General features: G+C 49.4%; 1 protein-coding gene across 1 annotated transcript; it reads right to left on the reverse strand.

Moving 5' to 3' along the window:
- Window positions 1-423: 423 nt before the first annotated feature.
- Window positions 424-18,288, reverse strand: NEURL2 (neuralized E3 ubiquitin protein ligase 2). The gene is made up of 10 exons (XM_061558706.1): window positions 17,763-18,288; window positions 8,237-8,356; window positions 7,376-7,547; window positions 5,947-6,064; window positions 2,959-3,032; window positions 2,828-2,837; window positions 2,647-2,734; window positions 2,458-2,493; window positions 1,433-1,576; window positions 424-621 (listed from the first exon to the last, which is right to left on the reverse strand). The coding sequence occupies exons 1-10, from the start codon at window positions 17,962-17,964 to the stop codon at window positions 509-511; spliced, it is 1,077 nt and encodes a 358-aa protein (XP_061414690.1). The 5' UTR covers window positions 17,965-18,288; the 3' UTR covers window positions 424-508.
- Window positions 18,289-18,561: the final 273 nt, after the last annotated feature.

The following is an 18,561-nucleotide window of genomic DNA, read 5'->3' on the forward strand; positions in this document are numbered from 1 at the left end:
GTTCGCGATGTGTTTTTTTTCGCAGATCAATTTAGTTCATCCTCGGCATCACCCCAGACAAAAGGATTTTCACTTTATTTTAAGTTTTACGTTACTGGAATGGTATTAATATCTGTGGCATCAAATAGGTACGAAAAACGGATAATATAATTGTCCCAGCAATCATTTAAACATCACTTTTATGGGTACTGAGATTGTAATTTTGGGGAGACCTTCATCCAGCAGTGGATTTATCATGGCTGATGATATTTTTTGTGCTCCACAAATTATCTCAGTAGAGGTAGTGGGGTTTTGTTACATGTTATTCAATAATTACCCAACAATCACCAAGGACCTCGTGTGAGGTCTTCACACAAGTGGCTGGTCTGCGTTGAATATTTACAGCATGTATGTACAACATAAAAACTCAACGTGCTGGCGATATTTAAAAAATACTCTTTAATTTGTACTAAAAGCACGAACATGTTTATAAATTACATTATATCTCACTTATGGTTTTTAAAAGTGATCATTCCTGGCAATAGCACTGGAGTGCTGCGGGCAGACCCAGACGGGAGATTGCGAGTCTGTTCACGGTCAACTTTTGGATCATCCGTCGGCAGATGGTTTGCAGGGATGGAACTGGATTCACACAGACAAAGACACACACCACGGCCAGTCATGCGACAGTGCATGTGCAATTATCATGCTCTTAAGCTTGTACAGACTACAGGTTATTAAGTGCAAATATAAGTCCTTTATTTACTAAACATGAAGGTATTCTCAAACAAGCATACAAAATATTTGGAATATTGCTGCAAATATAAGAATACACTTTCTTTAACTGTGCCAGTGTGTGTTTAACAGCTGAATGTTTATAACGTGATTTTATACCCAGCTGCTTGACTCTGTGGTCGGGACGGTTGACTCAAAAACCACGGGGTTAAGGGTTCACACCCTGATCTGGAATCCACTTGCCCCACAGTCCCTCAATAGAATAGTTTTATACTGCCCATGAGATACATCTGCAGCCCTGAAATTGGTTGTTCACGCCACTACTGACAGATGGGCCTCCACTATTTTAAGCCTGATTATCCACGCTGGCCAAATGTCTTGCGAATGGTGGGAGTATCCAGACTGTGTACCCATTTATACTGCTGCGAGGGGGAAACACAAAACCAGTTCAAATATCACTCGCTACTGACGTTGGTTATGGCGATACAACCCAAAAAGAAATGGGAGATTAATCAAATCATATTTCCTGAGGTTGTTTCATGGCGTTGAGTGGAGGCGAAGTGTTTAGCACTCTTCTCTAAGGACCCGTCTCCTTGAGTTCGAATCCTGGCCATGGGTAACACCAGCGGCGAGTGATCTGAACCATTCCGGGAGCTGTACAGCACACATGTAAGGACCTCCACGGTAGCATGAATTAATGTTGGTAGGGAGCACACACCGGCGTACTCCACGTGCAGGACTGTGACGGCGCGCGTGCATCCAAACACGTCCACCACCGCGAAGATGGGGGTGTGTGTGGGGATCCCTCGCGCAAAGACGCCGAGATCACGGCCATTCACGAGCAGGTGCATGACGCCTTCCTCTAATGACAAGCACACAGAGAGAGCCTAGTGAAAAATATACGTGCAGTAGAAGTTCGCGTATCCAACCGTCAAATATCCGCTCTGGCCAATCAACCTACCGACAGCCAGTGCAGAGCTTGTGCACGGTGCAACTGTAATATTCTACAGATGTTCACAAATCCTTTTAACATTTTAACCTTATAGCGGTACCCTGGAGTACCATCGTACCCCGGCTCTCGCATAATGTCCGTGGTGCAGTCACTTTTAGTCTGTTGATGGTCGGCGATGCGGCAATCGACTCGTCTCGAGCTGTACGCGATGCACCACTACGGTGCGTACCACGAGCGTTCAGGGTTTAAGCGCAATCGTCCTCGCTGCGTTTCGACATTGAGGAGTAGCACTGATTTCGGAATAATTGGTACCCCAAGTCGCGGAGTTAAGTACACCCCTAGAAAAAATAGTGTCCCAGAAATAAAATATTTAATTGCCTCGGCCATTTAGTATTATTTGGTACCCCGGGGTACCACCATAAGGATCATTTATCCCTCTATACGGTACCTCAGCACCCAGTGAATGAGATATGAGACTCTGGACTTTAACCTCTGTCCAAGTCAATTAAATAAGGATGTGTGTGAAATTTCTAATTTTTCGTAGCAATGTGATAATGTGTGCATATATATCGGTATTTTTGTCGATTCATGGACAGCATAGGGTAAACAACGTCGAAGATCATGATAGGTGGCAAGTGTTGTAGATAGAAACGTGAAAAATCAAGTTGTGATGGGTGGGATGTGTGCAGGATGGAGGAGAGCAGCTTTTCAAGATGAGGCGTTGGAGTAGTACCAAGTGGTACCATGGGAAAAGCTAAAGCCGGATGGTGGGGTTTATTGTAAGAGCAAACCTTTAAGGGCAGGTGTAGACTTTACGAGCACAGGATCTAGCAGAAGGAAACGATATTGGGGTATGGCGGCATCAACGGAATTTTGCTACAATGTCCTCTTGACAAAAAACAGATAAGTATATAGCTTGGGCATTGCTCGTGCACATATGTCAATTGTATTCGTGACAATTGTCACACTTGGCAGCTTACACTTCGTAATGTTGGCACGTGATTTGTGTAAACCTCGTGTCCATGGTAGACTGATGCATGGGGATTGACTATCAAATGCCACATCCTGCTGCCCACAGAATAATTAGAACAGCAACAGTGTTTTGGAAAGGAGTTTTTATTTAGTTATGTTCAGGTAACCTTACCCCAAGTTTTGTCTTACTTGAGTCCAGCTTTATAAGGTGGACATTTATTGATAGTTATGATTAAGGTGCCATGCGTACACTTGTGTTTGGTGTGTGTAGATAACTTATGTGTACATCAATAAGGTATGTCGCTTACGCTCTTTGTCACCAGTATCTTCCTTCCAATATTCGCCAGATCACGCCAATACGAGTCCCGCGTGCTGTCGTTGACAAGATGTGAGTCTTCGTGACAGGAAGAGTGGTGGAGAAGCGAAAGCGGAATGAGAGAAACAGGAAGGGAAAATACTTTTTTTTATATGAAATATACAATATACAGAAACATGACGGTAAAATACTTTAAGTTCGTAATTTTGTAAAACATCACACATAACACCGGCCACCCCCTGCCAATAGTCTGACATTTCATTCTTGAAATGCTCATTCATGCTTTCATTAATTTATTTGCTTGGATCATTGCCACGCAACTGTCTGCCACAATGGTAGTTGTTATCAGGTTATTCCAGTGCACCTCGTGTTTTAATCCCATTGCAAATGCACTTACGAACTGTCCCTAGAATTTGAATTCCCCAAAATTGACTCGGCCTAAAAAAACAGCCTTGTGTGTTGAGGTCATGTATATCAGGACTGGGGAGACAAAAAAGGCTGAGGATGGTGCTGGCCACAATCACCCCTTAGTCTGGCCTTAATAACTTTACAACTGTGACTCATCACTCGTGATGCATACCACAACAGTTGCACGGTTAAACAAAGTATCCTTGTCTGTGCGTGTCATTCTCTTCCACATGTTTTTCGATGCATTAATAATGCCACGCTTGTGTCCCCATAACCGGTCTAGTTTGCCCAAGCATATTTGTGCCATGGCATCATGATGCAAAGCTGAAAGCCAACATGGTGTGCCCAACCCGCCGATCGTGTCCAAGTGCAAACCCCTCAGTGCCCACTTAAAAGTTTTCACGAAAACAAATTAGAATGAAGCAGAAAGGACAAGCTGCCAGTTTTTTGCCTTTTGGAAATGTCCAGTTCCAGCAGGTACAAGTTTCGCTAGGCATGGAATGTACAAAATGCTCAATGATCATGGTAAAGAAACAGCTAAAAATTAACCCGTAAAAACAAAGTGTGTCACTATAAATCCTTTATATGCATGGCATCGGTTTTATTTTATTATTCATTTCTGTTTTTCTTGAGTAAGAGTTTCATTTTTATCACATTGGTATTTTAAATTAAATATGACATTTTTGTTTTCCTAAAAAGTGGAAAATTTTGGGAAAAAAATTCACGAAAATAAATTGTCACGCACAACGAGTATGTGTGCAAAATGTCAGCTCGATTGGATCACGGGAAGTGGGTTAAAAAACGACCGAAAGATTTGCACGGTCGTAAGCGCGCAAGCAAGCACGCAAGTGAACTTAATATAAAGGATTTAAAAAGAAGACGATCCTGGGCATTCACGAGGTATGCAGTCAACAATGCTTGACTCAGGGAGGAGGACACCCCTGCCATGCATAGTCCCATGGGATGTTGGCTATCAACAACAAGGCAACTCCTATGACTAATTGGGAATGAGACGCAAGCGTAGGATTGATCACCCTGTCGCTGGCCGCCTTTGGGGAGGGTGTATAGTATGAAAGGCCGAAACACCCTAGGAACCAAAGGTTCACTACTGACGATGCACTCCCCAAATTTCACCAGGCTCACTGTTCATGAACTCTTGGAAGTGCTTGCACAAAGGATAGTAACATCTAATCCTGTGTTCTTTGGAATCTTCCTCTAAAGGCAGGCACAGAGAGAGTCCAGCGAAAAATTGCACGTATAGAAGAACGTCACGTATCCAACCCATCATGTTATACATTTTTGTTTTCACTTCGCTTGTGCAGCAGAACGTGCTGGTGTCGTGTAAGCACACTCCTACACTGGCCTTGTTGCACATCGGTAATTGAACAGCTACCCTGTTGCTGGTGTAAATATTGGCCATGGTGGCTCACATATAGTAACATGCTTTGTTACGTCCTCCCACGTGTGCAATTACTGCCCACAGTAGAGAACGTATAATTAAAATATTTGGTGTCAGCAATTGTGCTGTAGCAATCACCTTCTTGTGTAAGCACAACTGTAAGCCACCAAATGCTGGTTTTGCATGAAAATGCAATTGTGTGCAGTAGTTTAAAAAAATGCTCTGTTTAGTTGTGAAACAATGTCACAACCGGTGTGTAATTTAGGAACATTCGAGTCCGCTTAATTTTTTTATTAGCACTATTTTGAACCTATATACGCAGGCCTATCACACGGACATATCCAGTATCGCAACATATGACTCGAAGCCTACGCATTTGGCACGATATATATTTGTCGTGCGTGCCACGTTGTCCACTGGCAGCAGCCATCATCACACATTTCACAAGTGTGAGAATCACTGCTTTTTAGCACTGATACATTAGTATAGATGTGTAGGCATGCTATTCGAGTTTAAGGATTTTGATTAATTTATCGGATTGTGGATTAATCCGTAATATCTGAAAACATTTTAGATAATCTGAAAAAAAAGTTATTTGAGTTGATTAAAAATATTACTTCGCTTCCACGATGCTGTGTTTGCATATTTTCCCAGCAAAAGTAATGTCACATGGCATCGGGTAACATCAATTTGTTACCAGTAAGGGCGGTGCCTTTTAACATACTGCAAATATGTATCATTTTACGTCAATCACACCACATTTTTTAAGCGTCAGAGCTGGAATAGGCCAAATTAAGTGAAGTTAACATGATGGGTTTTGTGCAGTCATTGGTGAAAACACTGAGAATATCAACTTGCTGCACATGAGAATCCATTTTAATCACAGATGCTTGCTTGGATTCCAGCTCAGAATCTTAGCAGTGCCAGCGTATGGCTCTTGACCCCTAAGTCACCCAGTCACCTCCCAATGCTGTACTCCAAGCATTACGTGCTCTGTGTATAGTCGTGTTGAATACAAGATTGAATGTGTTATGTGTCTAAACACAGACCTATGTGCCTAAATTCGAGTGGCCACATCCCAACATAGTTTACTCCGCAGTATCACTCTGTGCGTAGGAGTAGTGTGGAATAATTGAGCGAGTGGTGTGTTTAAAAATATACTCGCTCTCCTGTGTAAAACGTCACCTTGAAAAGTGGATCCAATAAGTGGCTGTAGCGGCCCACTCTGCTCCGACCCACCAAGGAGTCCCTTACGATCACATGATTGCCAACCTTCACAATGTCTCCTTCTCCGTCACTTTCGCTGAAATTACACGCAGCTTTATAAATATACACTCCATTAACTCAGCACTAGTGCAGTCGTGTTGCCAAGCCACTGCTAGTTGAAAGCGGGTAGGTGAAGCTGAGGAGCTAGCTCTGTGTTCCATGCCTCTGACCAGACATCAACAATAAATGTTGTCTCGTGCGCACCACGCAAGGCATGACCACAACATGGCATGGAGCATGCCGTGCCAATGGCCTGAAAAAAGAATACAATTTTACATGGAAGAACATACTTTTCTCAGATAATTTCTGATTCATATTTTACCCATGATCTTCCAAAATGACAAAATGTCATATAAAGCTATGACAGTGCTGCACATAGACTATCTTGTACAGTAATGCAGAACTGCAAACTCACACGTTGGTGGCGGAATATTCTCAGTAAGGTTCTGAGTAACTGTGCAGACTTCTTAATCCGGCTGTACGGTATGCAACGTGCAACATTCCTTCTTAATGTAGTAACCTACTAAAACAGCGTCATGTACGTGCGTGTCTTGCCAGGCACGCTGCAGAGAAGCTCATGGAAACTCCAGTGTGGGTTCAGGCATGGGGGGTGGTGGCCCTGTGTGGACGCCGCATTTGTCTGTCTGCTACAGCAAAGGTGTGTATGGAGTTTTTTTTAACAGGAAATAAACTTCTGCTTTGTAAACCTGCTCAAGAGACACAACACGATCAAATGGGTCAGGGCTTTGGGCCACTGCATCGATTCACCCATTAAAATCCATTATTGCGCTCACAATTGATGCATGAGCATCAATGAACATTAAATTCGTGTGCATTACTCACGACCCACACAGCGTGGGGAGGCATTCATCCAGCAGTGGATATAGAAAAGGGGCTGTACATGATGTAACAAATATGTCACCCCCCCCCCCCCCCGACAGCTACGAGAGACACGAATGCAAGTGCTCCACAGTCAGCGGTTACAATAAAAACAGTTATTGAATGGAATCAAAAACAATTAATCGGCCACAAGGGGGCGATTCGTTACAGGTGGATGAGGGTTACCACCGAGGCACAAAACAAAAATCAGGTCATATTATGGGAACAAAATTACCGTATCTTACAACTATTGTAAGTGTATCTTACAAGTGGGAATAACTACATCCAAATGCATTGTCTTGACCAGTGCATGATTATGCATGCGACTAACAAAAAGCAAGACTTTAACATCTGCAGCACACTTACAAATCACACCAGGACAGCTACCACGTCATTCGGACGTTCTGGCAAAAACCCCGACAGGTGGCAACGCCAGGGTGGATGATGTGGTTGTGCACGAGGTGGTTACCCGAGCAGTGCGTCTGCCTCTCTCTGCGCTCCCAGCCCCGTGCTGATGGGCACCACCCACGTGCCCCCCAGGGCCTCCATCTCGGGAGAGGCGTGCGGGGGGACGGGGATCGGCAGTGCGGGGCCATGCATGCCGTGCCTGCTGTGGGTGCACTGCCGGGTGCCACTCTGCTCTGCTGAGCCGGAAGGGAGACACACACACACGGAGAGAGTAGTCACTGTGGTGGAGGGAGACGGTGCTAAACGAGCATTACAATAGAATGAACTAAATGTAACGTTAATTCATGATCGGTTTCTCTTGGGTTAGATCGTGTATGAGGTCAATTTGAGCTGTAACCTCCCACCACCCGACAGGGCCCAACAAATCAAGTTGTCATGTGAACAAAGGTAGCAATTGATTTTGTCTTTCAACAAACCGGTACGTTGAAAAGCAAGTAAGATTTAGACAATTGCATACATTTTACTGGAGATTACACCCAGCTTCGTAAGGCGTTAAACAAGAGGCCAGATCTCACGTGGTCTTGCTGTAATCTTAAATATAACGTTGACATAATGAAGTTGATGGTGCAACTGATCCCGTACTGCACCATGAATGCAGTGACCGATGTTGCATTTCTGGTTAACATGAGTGGCAATTCGGGTCGTCATCTATCCTGAATTCCCAGAATCAAGCTTTTTTCGACGTAGTACCTCACACCAACATTTCATCACCAAGAGTGGACTTCATGTTTAACTGCGTTAGTCGACGAAGGCTAAGAGAACGACGCAATGAGATCCACAGACTAAGACTTTCCGAATATTTTAGTTTGCCCTCAACGAGCCTAAAACACAAACATATTGTCAGGAAATGAACACTGCTCACCTGAACCCACGGGACATCCCAGACCGTCGCTTCCTCCGGGACACAAACGCGTGAGTCCCACGCGGAGGTGTCCACACCATCCCGTCTCCTTCTGAGACAGCTCCACGAGAAACACGCGGCCTGCGTCACGGCACGCGGTGAACACACAGACAACACACGCGCACACACAACGTCCCACAATCCCACACGCACCACGCGTCAAGAGCAGCATGCGGCATGGGGGCCGTCCATAAATGACGTCACGCGATTTTGGACGGTTTTTGACCCCCCCCCCCCATCGTCACCCGGCGTCACAAAAAGTCAGACCCCCCCCCCCTCAAATATGACGTCACAAAGCTCTGCCCCCCCAACCAAAAATAAAACATGCTTCAAATCGCTTTAAACTATTGTCATTGTAGTGCGTATTTAATGTGGCGCTACACTCTGATGTTGTAGGAGAAAACATTTATTAAAAAGTATATTTAATTAAGTAGAACGTTTATTTAAAGTTTCGCATTTTGATGTGACGTCACATTTCTCACCCCCCCCCCCCTCGTCACACATCGTCACAAATGCCCCCCCCCCTAGGTGCGTGACGTCATTTATGGACGGCCCCATGCAGACAATGGGACATTCCGTAAACAAGGAATAAAAACTATGTATGGATTCTATAATGCGCGGATCTCATGATTTCCCCCCAACACGCGTTTATCCTCGAATAATCATGGCAGAAAGGCGCGCAGGAAGCAAATTGTCCATGAGTCACGGTGAGACCGCGTGGATCACTGCTAGCAAAGGATATCCGCTAGAGGGAGCTCTAGAAATAGGTATATAGACTGTGCTTTAGCCGCAGACTCTTCCACGCTGAGTTCTGTTGACATTCGGAAAATATAAAATATTATTAAGTGCATCACCGTGGAAAACAGGAATTCCACTGGAATACATCTGTAAACTCAAACTATAATATTTTATTTTAGATTTTGTTGCTGTGGATTTCACACCTGATGATGATTGCTTGTGTTGCAGTCGAAACGTCGTGAGAATTTTTATTGTTTTATATTTGTAATATGTTATTATTTCCCTTCTACGTGACTTTACCGAAAGAACCAAGAATATAATAATATTACACTTCAACAATAATAACCATCATTTACAGCCCTTGAATGCAACCCTCTCCATGACCCCCCCCCCCTTCCTACACTGTCAAGGAAAACTCGAAGGGTCATGGGGGGTGGCAAGGGTCATGAGTTTGTGGGGGCTGGAAAATATCCCATGCCAAATGAAGCCCTGGTGATACCACCGTGTAACAAAAAACTATTGTTGCTGGATAGTGTATATTCCTAATTGCTTATGCCTCAAAAGTACAGAAAATGAATATTACATTATCCCCCACAAACTTTGCTTTTGTGACCAGGACAGTGATATTTAGAATCTTGATTTGATCTTGATTTGAAGCTTTCGTGACTGCAGAAATCCATACTCTTTGGTTCTTTCGGTAAAGTCACGTAGGTATAAAATAAAATAAATCACGACGTTTCGATCGCAACACAAGCGTCCATCATCAGGTGGGAAAGCATGGTCTGCTGTTGAGGCAGACTGTTTTAAAAAGGTTTGAAATGGGTGTAGCCCAAGGGTCATAAAGAAGTGGCCGGGGCTAGTGATGTTAATGTGAAGTGGCTATGTTAATGTGAGAGATTAGCAGTTGTGTCGCATCATGCTAATCTCTCACATTAACATAGCCACTTCGGTGCCCTCGTCAAGAGGCCGCTCTCCTATCTTACAGTTACATGCTAATTTCTCACATTAACATCACTAGCCCCGGCTACTTCTTTATGACCCTTGGGCTACACTCATTTCAAACCTTTTTAAAACAGTCTGCATCAGCAGCAGACCATGCTTTCCCACCTGATGACGGACGCTTGTGTTGCGCCCGAAACGTCGTGATTTATTTTATTTTATACCTACGTGACTTTACCGAAAGAACCAAAGAGTATGATATTTCTGAAATTTACCTATTTTCAATGGGAAAACGTGTGCATTCGTGTCTTTCGTTCACATAAAGTCTTGGTCACAAAAGCAAAGTTTGTGGGTAATAATATCCATTTTCTATCCTTTTTAGGCATAAGCAAAAAAAAGAATTAACCTGTAAAAACAAAGTTTTTCACTCTAAATCCTTTATATGCGTGACGGCTAGTCATCTCGTCCTCTGGCTTGAGATGGCTGCCACCTATGGGTCAGATGATTGTCTGCCAGCATTAAGCAATTGGTAATTAAATATTTTTTTTAAAATTCCTAAACAGTGTAAAATTTTGCAAAAAAAATTTCGCGAAAATTAATTGTCACGCACAACGAGTCTGTGTGGAAAATGTCAGCTCGATTGGATCACGGGAAGTGGGTTAAAAAACGACCGAAAGAATTGCACGGTCGTAAGCAAGCACGCAAGCACGCAAGTGTAGGGATGTTGGAGAGAGGGCCGTTATGCATGGCAGCCTATGGGAAAGAAACACAGTGGGCGGGGCTACGTGTGTGCACAGGGAGATGCCCTCTGCGACGTCCGAGCCAGACACCCTGGGGGGGGGCTGGTTCGGCGTTACGATCCCCCGGGGCCCCACCCCTCAAGGAGGGTTGGGTATAAAAAGGGGTCGTTATATGGGCTTAGGCAGTTATGTTATAGTTAAGCTAAGAAGTCGGAAGACGTCGTAGCTAGAGCCCTGGACTCCCCCTGATCGCCGCCCTTATCAGGGCCCCACGGGATCAGGCTCGAGCCAGTGGCGTGGTCCCGTGAACCAGAGCCAGTGCTCTGGGACTCCGGGTACCGAGCCCGATTACCAGTGTCGGGCCAGACAGCCTCCCCTAGCTCTTAGTGGAGGACTCAGGGGATAGGCTATGGATAGCTAGGGGTGTTCCCTGAGTTATACGGGTGAGGGGGCCGCTACCCCCTCTAGGGCTGTCCTGTACTGGCAACTTGTTAAATAAATATACGTGTGCCTCAACTCCGTTGTCAAGCGTCCTCGACGGGTACTTCATCTGGCGTCAGAAGTGGTAAAAATGGAAACGCGCCATACAGCTCGGACCAGGGTACCACAAGAGGAGGACGCCGCGGAGATCGCCGAGCCCGAGACAGAGCAACAAGATGGGGTGCAGCCGGAGCCTGGCGCCTTCTCACCGGGACGTCAGCATGGAGAGGGGCCGCAGCCAGATGCACTACGACTGGCTCACGAACGGCTGGCGGAGCTACTTTATGCCGCTGCCGCCACACTGGAAGGCATTACGCGGTTGGGGGCTGGTGGTCCACCGCAGGGCGAGGAGAACCGGCGGCCGGAGCACTTTCCCGCCATTTCAGCGACTTCACAATTTGAATTTCCCGCCATGGACGCCGCGGCTGTTCGGGGCGTGGCCAGCTTAGACATCGGCTCCGACATCGCCGTCGCCGGGGCTGCAGCGTCATCGCAGCCGAAGGATGCGTCATCGCTGCCGCGACAGGCGATGCCATCGGCCAGTCGCGCCGAGGCACCGCCAAAGGGAGGTGAAAGCAACCTGCGGGAGTCCACATCGACCGCTGCGCTTCACCAAAGGCTGCCCCCGCTGAAGGAATTCATCGGTGCGGAGGGTGACTGGGGCGGCTTCCGGCGACGCTTCCTCGCCCATCAGGAGATGGCGCGGTGGTCCGACGAGGAGGCCCTTTGCGCGCTGCCGGCGCTCCTCGATGGGGACGCGCTCGCCGCACTCACGTCGGCGCCAAAAGAGAAGCGGGCTACACTACCAATGGCGCTACAGCTGCTGGCCGGGGTCTATGGACCTTCAGCCGAATGCCGTCAGCAGTTCTACGATCGCAGGCGGGGTGAAAAAGAGTCGCCTCTGGCTTTCCGGACAAGTCTTCTGGCGCTGGCAAAAACAGCCTTTCCCCGCATGGACGACGACGGCGTGGACGCAATGGTCGCGGAGAAGATCCTCCTCTTGGCGGACGACCTCGACATCGTCGTCATCGCACAAGGGGATGCAGAAATGACCTCCCTCCAGGCTGCGCGACTCCTCCACGCCAACCTTCTGCAGCAGCGGCGAAAGGCAAACAGGGCATCGGCTGGGCGTGCGGTGGCTGCAGCCACCCTTCCGTCAGAAGAACTTTATGCCGTCGACCATCGACGGCAACAGACGACGGGGGCGCGGCCGGGTCGGGACGGGCCGAGGCGTTTCGACCGTCCATCGTCTCCATCGGCGCTCCCGCGGTGCTTCAACTGCGGCATCCGGGGCCATGTCGCCTCGGGGTGCCGTTCTCCTCGACAGCGGGGGACGACGCCTCGACAGGACGCCGGCCCTCCTCTTCCTCCTCCCAAGCTCCAGCACCATGATCCGGCGAGTCGCGGCACCTCACATGTTTGGCCAACGCACCCACCTGTCGCACACTCTCGCACCGTAACGAACGGGGGGCCGGTGGGGCGCTGCGATGGACCGGCGCGGATCACTGCGGGGGCTCAAATCGAGCCCGAGCGGTGGTCCGTGTTGGCCCATCGCGTGGTGGCCGCGGCGTCGGGATCGTCGGCCGTGGTCGGTTACATTGATGGGGTGGAGGTACGCATCATAGTCGATACAGGGGCATCGGCGACAATTATTTCGGAACTAATTTACAATATTCTACCGGTGCAGAGCCGTCCTTTGCTACCGGTTAATGTCCCTTTCTATGCCGCTAACGGGGGCTCTCTCGGCATCGTGGGACAGATTCGAGCGCAAATTTCTATCGGGGACATCAAATTGTCGGGGCCGATTTTTGTCTCCTCCTCACTGGCAGTTCCGTGCCTGCTGGGGACGGACTTCTTGGGCAGGATGCCAATTCGTATTTTGATCGACCAAGGATGCATTGAGCTTCCGTCGGGGCGACGTATGGCGTTCCTGCCTTCCCCTGTAGCGACTCGGACGGCGTTCGCGACGGTACCGGCGTTCGTCGTAAAAACAGTGCGTGTGCCGCCGGGGGCACAAATGCTGGTACCTCTTAAACTTCGTAGGCCCTTCGCTAAGGGTGTTGGGGATCAGGGTGTTGTGCTGGGGCCGTCTAGGGCCGGGGTTAATGGGCCTCATTTAATTCCGGCCCAGACCATCGTAAGGGGGGACGAGGATCCCTTCATCGCGGTCCTCAATGTCGGGTCGCAGACAGTAGTGGTTCCCCAAGGGACTGTGCTCGCTCACGCGACGCCGGTGCCCTGCGAGGAACCTGCCGTGAACCACATTGACACTGCTGCTCGGACGCACCCGCATTCGGACGGCGATGAAGGGTGGCTCGACGCGCTTTGTGCGGGATCGACGAACCTGTCCAATTTAGAGCGCCAACGGCTTAGATCGCTGCTAAAGGAATTTTCCGACGTTTTCAGTCGGAATAAATACGATTTGGGTTGTACTCACCTGCTGCGTCACCATATTGACACGGGTGACAGCGCGCCTATTCGCCAAAATCCTTTTCGGTTGAGTCCCGCCGAAAAGGACCATGTCAAATCGGCTGTCGATGACATGTTAGCCGCCGACATTATCTCTCCCTCTACCAGCCCTTGGGGAGCACCGATTGTCCTGGTTAAGAAACAGGATGGCTCGTTGCGGTTTTGCGTAGATTTCCGTCGCCTTAATAAGGTTTCGGTTGCCGACGCATACCCGCTCCCACGGATGGACGAATCGCTGGACGCCTTGGCGGGAGCGCGATTCTTCTCCACACTAGATTTACTTTCGGGATTCTGGCAGCTTCCTCTGGACGATGATTCGAAGCCTAAAACCGCTTTCCGTACACCGCACGGCCTGTTCCAATTCAACCGGTTGCCGATGGGCTTACACTCAGCGCCGGCAACCTTCCAGCGGTTGATGGAATTGGTTTTGGCTGGATTGCAATGGGAATCGTGCCTGATTTATTTGGATGACGTAATTGTTTTTGGAAGAACCTTTGACGAACATCTCCAGAGGCTGCGGGCGGTTTTCCAAAGGATGCGGGCTGCTAATTTGAAATTTAAGCCCCAAAAATGCTATTTGTTTCGCGAGTCAGTGCGTTATTTGGGGCACATCGTGGGGCGCTCGGGTATTGCTACCGATCCCGCCAAAACGCAGTGTGTCAGCTCCTGGCCAATTCCGACCTCGGTGGGGGAGGTGAGGAGTTTTATTGGCTTCGCTTCATATTACCGACGGTTCGTCGCTAATTTTGCTACAATTGCCAAACCCCTACATGCTTTGACATCAAAAGGGGTTCGGTTCCACTGGGGTCGGGATGAGGAAGTAGCTTTCTGCTCCCTTCGGGATGCATTGGTGAAGGCTCCTCCTTTGACTTACCCCGATTTTTCGAGGCCGTTTTTGCTCGACACCGACGCGAGCAACACAGGTATCGGAGGCGTGCTTTCCCAGGTGGTTGATGGCGTGGAACGGGTGGTTGCGTACGGCAGTCGGGTGTTGTCTCCAGCGGAGCAAAAATATTGTGTCACCCGTAGAGAACTGTTGGCAATTGTTTTCTTCATCCAACAGTACCGCCCATATCTGTACGGTCAGCATTTCACTGTCCGTACGGATCATGCGGCACTGCAGTACGCCCTGAAGGTTCAACAGCCATCGGGACAATTGTCCCGATGGCTGGAGGTCCTCCAGGATTTCGATTTTGACACCACCTATCGTAAGGGCATTCGCCACACAAATGCGGACGCTCTGTCGCGCATGCCAACCACCTCCGAATGCGCATGCCTCCTGGGGTCGGGGCGTTGCAAGCCAGCTGGGGACATGACGGTTCCAGTCCTGGCGGCCGCCGCCGATGTTGACACATCGCTCCCCGATGAGATCGGGAAACAGGGAAGGGATTCCCTGCTTGGGTTGCCTGTGATTGAGTGGGGACGCCTCCAGATGGAGGACGCCTCCCTCCTCGCGCTGCGTCGTCGCGCCAGGGAGAGGGGGTGTGGGACGGGTGATGCCGACAATTGGGAAATACACGCGGGCTTGCTCATGCATTGGGACGGTAAATCCCACCGTCACCGGCTGGTAGTTCCTGCGGGGTTACGGGGTAAGGTGGTGTGGGCTGCTCATGAGCGCCTCCTCCACCTGGGTACCCAAAAGACCCTCGCCTCGCTCCAGCTGGATTTTTTTTGGCCGGGCATGACACGGGATGTCACGGATCTCCTGGCAGCATGCCCCCGGTGTGCGCAACGCAAACCACCAGCTCGGGAGTCGAACCCGCCGTTGCAGTCCATCACAGTCTCCAGGGTGAACGAACTCGTAGCGTTGGATATCCTGGGGCCGTTTCCCGCCACCCCTAGGGGCAATAGATATTTGCTAACAGGGGTCGAATACTTCACACGCTGGCCTATGGCCTGGCCCCTGGCAAATCAGTCGGCAGCAGCCATCGTGGACGCCTTTGTCCAAGGCTACGTCATGGACAAAGGTGCTCCGGAGCGGCTGCTGACCGACCAGGGTAAAAATTTTTCCGGGAACCTCCTCAAACAAGTCTGTGAGCTCCTAGGTACAAAGAAGATTCGTACCTCTCCCTATCACCCACAAACTGACGGGATGGTCGAGCGTCTGCATCGTACCATCACGTCTATGTTGTCGCACCTGGTTTCGGAGTCACAGACCAATTGGGACTTGCAAATTCAAGGGGTCCTGGCAGCATATCGATTGGCCCCCCATGCTGCCACGGGATTTTCACCCTTCTTTCTCATGTATGGTCGCGAACATGACCCACCTGTTCGGGCACAGCTGCAGATCCCCGCGCCTCTAGGTAAAATTAAATTGGACGAGCACGTTAAATTTAACCTTCGAAAGCTAACTGAGGCGCGGGATGCTGCCATGCTCAATTCCCGCATGCGCCAAAAGGCGAATGAGCGCCTCAGACTCGCGCGCGCGCACGTGCTGCAGTGGAAGCCAGGGGACAGGGCATGGCTGCACTGTCCCCAGGTACCGCTTGCGACCTCCTCGAAACTGGTACGGCCATGGCGGGGCCCCGTCGAGGTGGTCGAGGTTTTGCGACCGCAGTGCGTTCGTATCAAGTGGGGGAGGCGCCGGTGGTTCGTTCACCCCTCTAGACTAAAACCCTTCGTTGCGGTGCGGGACTCTGCTCCACACGCGCAGGGCCAAGCATGTGAGGGGTCGACCGACCCGGAGGGTCCGCCTCTGTTGATCTCACCTGACGTCTTGCCGGTTGCCCCGCCCCCAGGTTCTCCCGGAATGACGGGCTCGCGCACATCCCTCACGGGGGATGCCGAGGGTCCCGCCACTCCAATTGCGGACTCGCCTCGGATGGGACAGCGGCCACCGAATGGTCCGCCATCTGAGGTTGGCCCTTGTGACGGGCCTGCGGCAAGGACGCGCGCTAAAATGCGCAGACTCTTATAAAAACACTGGAACGCGAACAAGAAGTGAAAACGAAACGAAAATAAGAAGAAAATTTTTTTATTTTTTTTTGCGTTTTCTGGTACACTTTCGTGTGCTATTGTTGCTGGACGCTGCGTTCGTGTGGCGCTCTTGGCGCGTTGTTGTATTATGGCTGTGTGTGTGTGTGCGTCTTGTGTGCGTGTTGTGCGTGCGCTGAGGGTTCCGGGAAATGTACATATCTTGCCTCTACGGATTTCGTATTTATTCGGGGGGGGGGGCGCGTCGGTTTGTTCTCCCTTTAGGGGCATTGTTAGTGTTGTTGTTTAATTCTCGTTCTGTTAAATGGAAAAAATGGGGCACACACGGGGGGAGTCAAGGGGTAAAGATTCATTGGTTGAAATTGTTGCAGCCGGGACGGCTGCGAGCTATGCGGGGGGGAGTGATGTAGGGATGTTGGAGAGAGGGCCGTTATGCATGGCAGCCTATGGGAAAGAAACACAGTGGGCGGGGCTACGTGTGTGCACAGGGAGATGCCCTCTGCGACGTCCGAGCCAGACACCCTGGGGGGGGGCTGGTTCGGCGTTACGATCCCCCGGGGCCCCACCCCTCAAGGAGGGTTGGGTATAAAAAGGGGTCGTTATATGGGCTTAGGCAGTTATGTTATAGTTAAGCTAAGAAGTCGGAAGACGTCGTAGCTAGAGCCCTGGACTCCCCCTGATCGCCGCCCTTATCAGGGCCCCACGGGATCAGGCTCGAGCCAGTGGCGTGGTCCCGTGAACCAGAGCCAGTGCTCTGGGACTCCGGGTACCGAGCCCGATTACCAGTGTCGGGCCAGACAGCCTCCCCTAGCTCTTAGTGGAGGACTCAGGGGATAGGCTATGGATAGCTAGGGGTGTTCCCTGAGTTATACGGGTGAGGGGGCCGCTACCCCCTCTAGGGCTGTCCTGTACTGGCAACTTGTTAAATAAATATACGTGTGCCTCAACTCCGTTGTCAAGCGTCCTCGACGGGTACTTCACAAGCAAGCGAACTTAATATAACGGATTTAAAAATAACACTTATTACCCAGGAATAACAAATTGTGTTACATAGTGTAATCATACTGGACGTCAGTGAGAAACTCCTGGACGTCTGCGAAAAAAGTGCTCATAGGATTCCTCCAGTAAGAGACGTTCAGATCCTGATACAACTCCGTGGACTGCCCCTTCTCCACCCATCGACGCACCTGGGGGAAGTGGCTGAGCGCTCATGCAGACCGCGTCCCCGAAGCTGCGGACACGTGTCGCGTGCGTCCGCGTAGAATCCATGTGCATATTCCCTCCGTGCACCACGTGGAACTTCTCATACGCAAAGTCGTCGCAGTCGTCTTCGTCGTCAACATCGCTGCTGCTGCTGCAGCTGCCGCCAGTGATAGCACTGGTTGCCATTCAAAGTTGACTCGGGCTTTGAATAAATACACACTCCCTTTGCTTTGGCAGCTTGATGCGTGTGTGTTTATATATAACCCGGCGTCAAGTATATATAAAACACTACATTCGTAAATGAACAACCAATACAGTGGTAGTAAGAGATTATCGTGTGTGCGTTGTCACTGCAAATAACGTGCGGAAATCGTGATGTATATATCCGTGCCACGCACACGCATCTACTACTACTACCGCCCTGTGTAGTGCAGCCGGCGCAATGCTGTCCCTTCCAGTTGTGTATATATAGCGAGCACACCACTTGCATGTGCCCTCTTTTGGAAGGCTCGTGATTGGCGGTAGCAGCTGTTATCTCGTGTGCGTGACCACGCGGATAATGATGGCTAGAGAGTATTTATGGAACACTTTACACACATCACACACACACCATTTCGCTACCCGGTTTTTTTGTATTGTGTCGAAGATGAAAACACGTGTTTTGTCTCGTGTTGTAAGTGTAATCTTTAAATCGTGTTTTTTTTTCAAACAATTGTAGATATACTGCATTTCAAGGGTGCAGCGTACTACTTTGTTCAATACGTATGCAGTAAGAATAGCTTA

This window comes from Lethenteron reissneri, chromosome 25, assembly GCF_015708825.2.
Source record: "Lethenteron reissneri isolate LAM-NWPU_2019-01 chromosome 25, ASM1570882v1, whole genome shotgun sequence".
NCBI classification, from domain to species: Eukaryota; Metazoa; Chordata; class Hyperoartia; order Petromyzontiformes; family Petromyzontidae; genus Lethenteron; species Lethenteron reissneri.